The 4,982-nt window shown below is 20.5% G+C and overlaps 1 protein-coding gene across 1 annotated transcript in view; it reads left to right on the top strand. All coding sequences in view use genetic code 6, as the record gives it.

The window, feature by feature from the left end:
* Positions 1-195: 195 nt before the first annotated feature.
* TTHERM_002653529 (kinase domain protein) overlaps positions 196-4,982 on the top strand; it is a gene marked incomplete at both ends in the record, with an annotated part of 8,542 nt that continues 3,755 nt past the window's right edge. The window contains 14 exons of the mRNA XM_012800368.1: positions 196-285; positions 490-579; positions 868-957; positions 1,453-1,542; positions 1,736-1,825; positions 2,030-2,119; positions 2,316-2,405; positions 2,593-2,682; positions 2,974-3,063; positions 3,361-3,450; positions 3,867-3,956; positions 4,090-4,179; positions 4,393-4,482; positions 4,763-4,852. Of these exons, the coding sequence (XP_012655822.1) occupies positions 196-285; positions 490-579; positions 868-957; positions 1,453-1,542; positions 1,736-1,825; positions 2,030-2,119; positions 2,316-2,405; positions 2,593-2,682; positions 2,974-3,063; positions 3,361-3,450; positions 3,867-3,956; positions 4,090-4,179; positions 4,393-4,482; positions 4,763-4,852 (1,260 nt within the window). The remainder of the gene's footprint in view (positions 286-489; positions 580-867; positions 958-1,452; positions 1,543-1,735; positions 1,826-2,029; positions 2,120-2,315; positions 2,406-2,592; positions 2,683-2,973; positions 3,064-3,360; positions 3,451-3,866; positions 3,957-4,089; positions 4,180-4,392; positions 4,483-4,762; positions 4,853-4,982) is intronic.

The raw sequence follows: 4,982 nt of genomic DNA on the forward strand, positions 1-4,982 counted from the left end.
TTATTTGTTTTGGATTGTTTATTTCTATTTATAAAAATGAATTTAAAACAATTAAACTTTTTCAATTTATTTATTTATTAGCTTTAATTAGATTTATTAATTAATCTTTTTCTTTTTATTATACTTGCATTTGTATTTCTATTATCTTTCTAAATAATTTATTAATTAATTATGTTTTATTCAATATTTAAAAAGCTCTAATTAAATTGGTGCAAGTGGTGCATCAAGCTTAGGTTCTGCTTTAGCAAATTGCACTAATCTCTCTAATTTGACACTTGATCTTCGGTAAAAACAGTTTATTTGCTTTGGATTAAGATATTTCTATTTATAAAAATGAATTTAAAACAAATAAATTCTTTTTATTTATTTATTAGCTTTTAATTAGATTTACTAATCTTTTTCTTTTTTATTGTACTTACTTGTGTTTGTATTCTTCTATCTTTTTAAATAACTTATTAATAAAATATTTTTTGTTCAATATTTAAAAAGTTCAAATTAAATTGGTGCAAGTGGTGCATCAGGCTTAGGTTCTGCTTTAATAAATTGCACTAATCTCTCAAATTTGACACTTTTTCTTGGGTAAAAACAGTTTATTTGTTTTGGATTTTGATAATTCTATTATAAGAATGAATTAAAAATAATAAAACTTTTTTAATTTATTTATTAGCTTTAATTAGATTTATTAATTAATTAATCTTTTTCTTTTTTATTGTACTTGTGCTTTTATTTCTTTTATATTTTATAATTTCAATCTTTTTTATATTTTCAACAATTTCTTTTAATATTTATTAATTAATTTATATAATTTCATATTTTTTAGTTCTAAATAACTTATTAATTAATATTTTTTAATCATCATTTAAAAAGTGGAAATTAAATTGGTGATTAAGGTACTTCAGGCTTAGGAAATGCTTTAGCAAATTGCACTAATCTCTCTAATTTGACACTTTATCTAGGGTAAAAACAGTTTATTTGATTTTGGATTGTGATATTTTTATTTATAAAAATTAATTTAAAACAATTAAATCTTTTAATTTGTTTATTAAATTTTTATTAGATTTATTAATCTTTTTATTTTTATTATACTTGTGTTTATATTTCTTCTATTTTTCTAAATATATTAGTAATTATATATTTTTTCTTTATTCTTTTAAAAGTGGAAATTAAATTGGCGCAAGTGGTGCATCATTCTTAGGTTCTGCTTTAGCAAATTGCCATTAATCTCTCAAATTTGACACTTGATATCCGGTAAAAACAGTTTATTTGCTTTAGATTAAGATATTTCTATTTATATGAATGAATTAAAAATAATTAAACTCTTTTTATTTTGTTATTAGCTTTTAATTCTATTTATTAATCTTTTTCTTTTTTTATTGTTTTTGTGTTTGTACTTCTTCCGTCTTTCTAAATAGTTTATTAATTACATATATTTTTTGTTTATTGTTTAAAAAGTGGAAATTAAATTGGTGCAAGTGGTGCATCAGGCTTAGGTTCTGGTTTAGCAAATTGCTCTAATCTTTCAAATTTGACACTACATCTTAGGTAAAACAGTTTATTTGTTTTGGATTGTGATACTTCTATTTGTAAGAATCAATTAAAAATAATTAAACTCTTTTAATTTGTTTATTAGATTTATTAATCTTTTTCTTTTTTATTGTACTTACTTGTATTTGTACTTCTTTTATCATTCTAAATAACTAATCAATTATATTTTTTTTCTTGAATATTTAAAAAGTTCTAATTAAATTGGTGTAAGTGGTGCATCAGGCTTAGGTTCTGCTTTAGCAAATTGTACTAATCTCTAAAATTTGACTCTTGATCTTAGGTAAAAACAGTTTATTTGTATTGGATTATGATGATATTTCTATTTATAAAAATGAATTTAAAATAATTAAACTTTTTTTATTTGTTTATAAGCTTTAAATTAATTTTATTAATCTTTTTCTTTTTTATTGTACTTGTGTTTTTATTTCTTATATCTTTCTAAATAACTTATTAATTTTAGATTTTTTGTTCAATATTTAAAAAGTTCTAGTTAAATTGGTCCTAGTGGTGCATTGGGTTTATGTTCTGCTTTAGCAAATTGCACTAATCTCTCAAATTTGGTACTTGATTTTCGGTAAAATAAGTTTATTTGCTTTGGATTATGATATCTCTATTTATAAAAATGAATTTAAAACAATTAAACTCTTTTAATTTTTTTATTGGCTATAATTAGATTTATTACTCTTTTTCTTTTTTATTGTACTTTGTTTTTATTTCATCTATCTTTCATTATAACTAATTAATTACATTTATTTTTTAAATTTAAAAAGTTCTAATTAAATTGATTCAAATGGTGCATCAGGATTAGGTTCTGCTTTAGCAAATTGCATTAATCTCTCAAATTTAACACTTGATCTTAGGTAAAAACAGTTTATTCGTTTATTTCTATTTATAAATATTAATTTAAAACAAATAAACTCTTTTTATTTGTTTATTAGCTTTTTATTAGATTTATTAATCTTTTTCTTTATTGTACTTTTTTTTGTATTTTTTCTCTTTTTCTTAATAACTTATGAATTATAAATTTTTTCTTGAATATTTAAAAAGTGGAAACTAAATTGGTGATTAAGGTACTTCAGGCTTAGGTTCTGCTTTATCAAATTGCACTAATCTGTCAAATTTGACACTTGTTCTTAGGTAAAATAGTTTATTTATTTTGGATTTTGATATTTTTATTTATTAGAATGAATTTTAAATAATTAAACTCTTTTAATTTGTTTATTAGCTTTTTATTAGATTTATTAATCTTTTTCATTTAATTATACTTGTCTTTTTATTTCTACTTTCTTTTATGATTTCATTCTTTTTTATATTTTCAACATATGCTTTTATGATTTGTTAGTTCATTTTTTATAATTTCATATTTTTTCTTCATTTTTTCCTTCTAAATAACATATTAATTAATTTTTTTAATCATCATTTAAAAAGTGGAAATTAAATTGGTGATTAAGGTACTTCAGGATTAGGAACTGCTTTAGCAAATTACAATAATCTCTCAAATTTGACACTTTATCTTGGGTAAAAACAGTTTATTTGTTTTGGATTGTGATATTTTTATTTATAAAATTAATTTAAAACAAATAAACTTTTTTAATTTGCTTTTTAGCTTTATTAGATTTATTAATTTTTTTCTTTTTTATTCCACTTGTTTTTTTTCTTCTAACTTTCTTAATTTCACTCATTTTTAATTTTTAACATTTGCTTTTATTATTTGTTAATTCATTTCTTATAATTTCATATTTTTTTCTTCTTTTTTTCCTTCTAAAAAACTTATTTATTTATTATATATTTATTTTATTTTTAATATTTAAAAAGTGGAAACTAAATTGGTGATTTAGGTACTTCAAACTTATGTTCTGGTTTAGCAAATTGCACTAATCTCTCAAATTTAACACTTGATCTTATGTAAAAATATTTAATTTGTTTAGGATTATCATATTATATAAAGATAAATGGAGTTTGAGTCAGGATTTTCAGAGAAAAATAATCATCCCCAAGGCCATCACCCAAGGCCTTGGAGATTATTATTTTTCTTCCAAAAGTCCCAAACTTCCTATTTCTCAATATATATTATATCTATTTATAAATATGAATTAAAAGAATTAAACTCTTTTAATTTGTTTGTTAGCTTTTTATTAGATTTATTAATCTTTTTCTTATTTATTCTACTTGTGTTTTTACTTCTTCCATCATTCATAATTTCACTTGTTTTTTTTATTTTCAACATTTGCTTTTATTATTTGTTAATTCATTTCTTATAATTTCCTATATTTTCTTCATTTATTTTTTCCTTCTAAAAAAATTATTAATTAATTATATAGTAGAAATTAGATTGGTGATTAAGGTACTTCAGGCTTAGGGATTGCTTTAGCAAATTGCACTACTCTCTCAAATTTGACACTTTATCTTGGGTAAAAAAACAGTTAATTTGTTTTAGATTGTGATATTTCTATTTCTAAAAATGAATTTATACTTGTGTTTTTATTTCTTTTATCTTTTTAAATAACTTATTAATTATATTTTTTTTCTTCAAAATTTAAAAAGTTTTAATTAAATTGGTGCAAGTGGGGCATCAGGCTTAGTAACTGCTTTAGCAAATTGCACTAATCTCTCAAATTTGAAACTTTATCTTGGGTAAAAACAGTTTATTTGTTTTGTTAGGATTGTGATATTTCTATTTATAAAAATGAATTGATGACAATTAAGCTCTTTAAATTTATTTATTTATTTGCTTTTTATAAGATTTATTAATCTTTTTCTTTTTTATTGTACGTACTTGTGTTTGTATTTCTTTTATTATTCTCAATAACTTATTAATTATATATTTTTTCTTCAATATTTAAAAAGTTCTAATTAAATTGGTGCAAGTGGTGCATCAGGCTTAGGTTCTGCTTTAGCAAATTGCACTAATCTCTCAAATTTGACACTTGATCTTAGGTAAAAATAAATTATTTGTTTTGGATTGTGATATTTCTATTTATAAAATGAATTTAAAACAATTAAACTCTTTTATTTGTTTACAGCTATTTATTAAATTTATTAATCTTTTTCTTTTTTACTTTACTTGTGTTTTTTTTCTTGTATCTTTCTTGATTTCTTTCATTTTCTCACTTTCAACATTTTCTTTTATTATTTGTTAATTCATTTCTAATAATTTCATATTTTTTACTTCCTAATAACTTATTAATTATATATTTTTTGTTCTATATTTAAAAAGTTCTAATTAAATTGGTGCAAGTGGTGCTTCAGGCTTAAGTTCTGCTTTAGCAAATTGCACTAATCTCTCAAATTTGACACTTGATCTTATGTAAAAACAGAATATTTGTTTTGGATTGTGATATTTCTATTTATATTATTATATTAAAATAATTTAACCCTTTTAAATGGTTTATTAGCTTTATTAATCTTTTTGTTTTTTATTCCACTTGTTTTTTCTT

This window comes from Tetrahymena thermophila, assembly GCF_000189635.1.
Source record: "Tetrahymena thermophila SB210 genomic scaffold scf_8254355, whole genome shotgun sequence".
In the NCBI taxonomy this organism is placed as follows: domain Eukaryota; phylum Ciliophora; class Oligohymenophorea; order Hymenostomatida; family Tetrahymenidae; genus Tetrahymena; species Tetrahymena thermophila.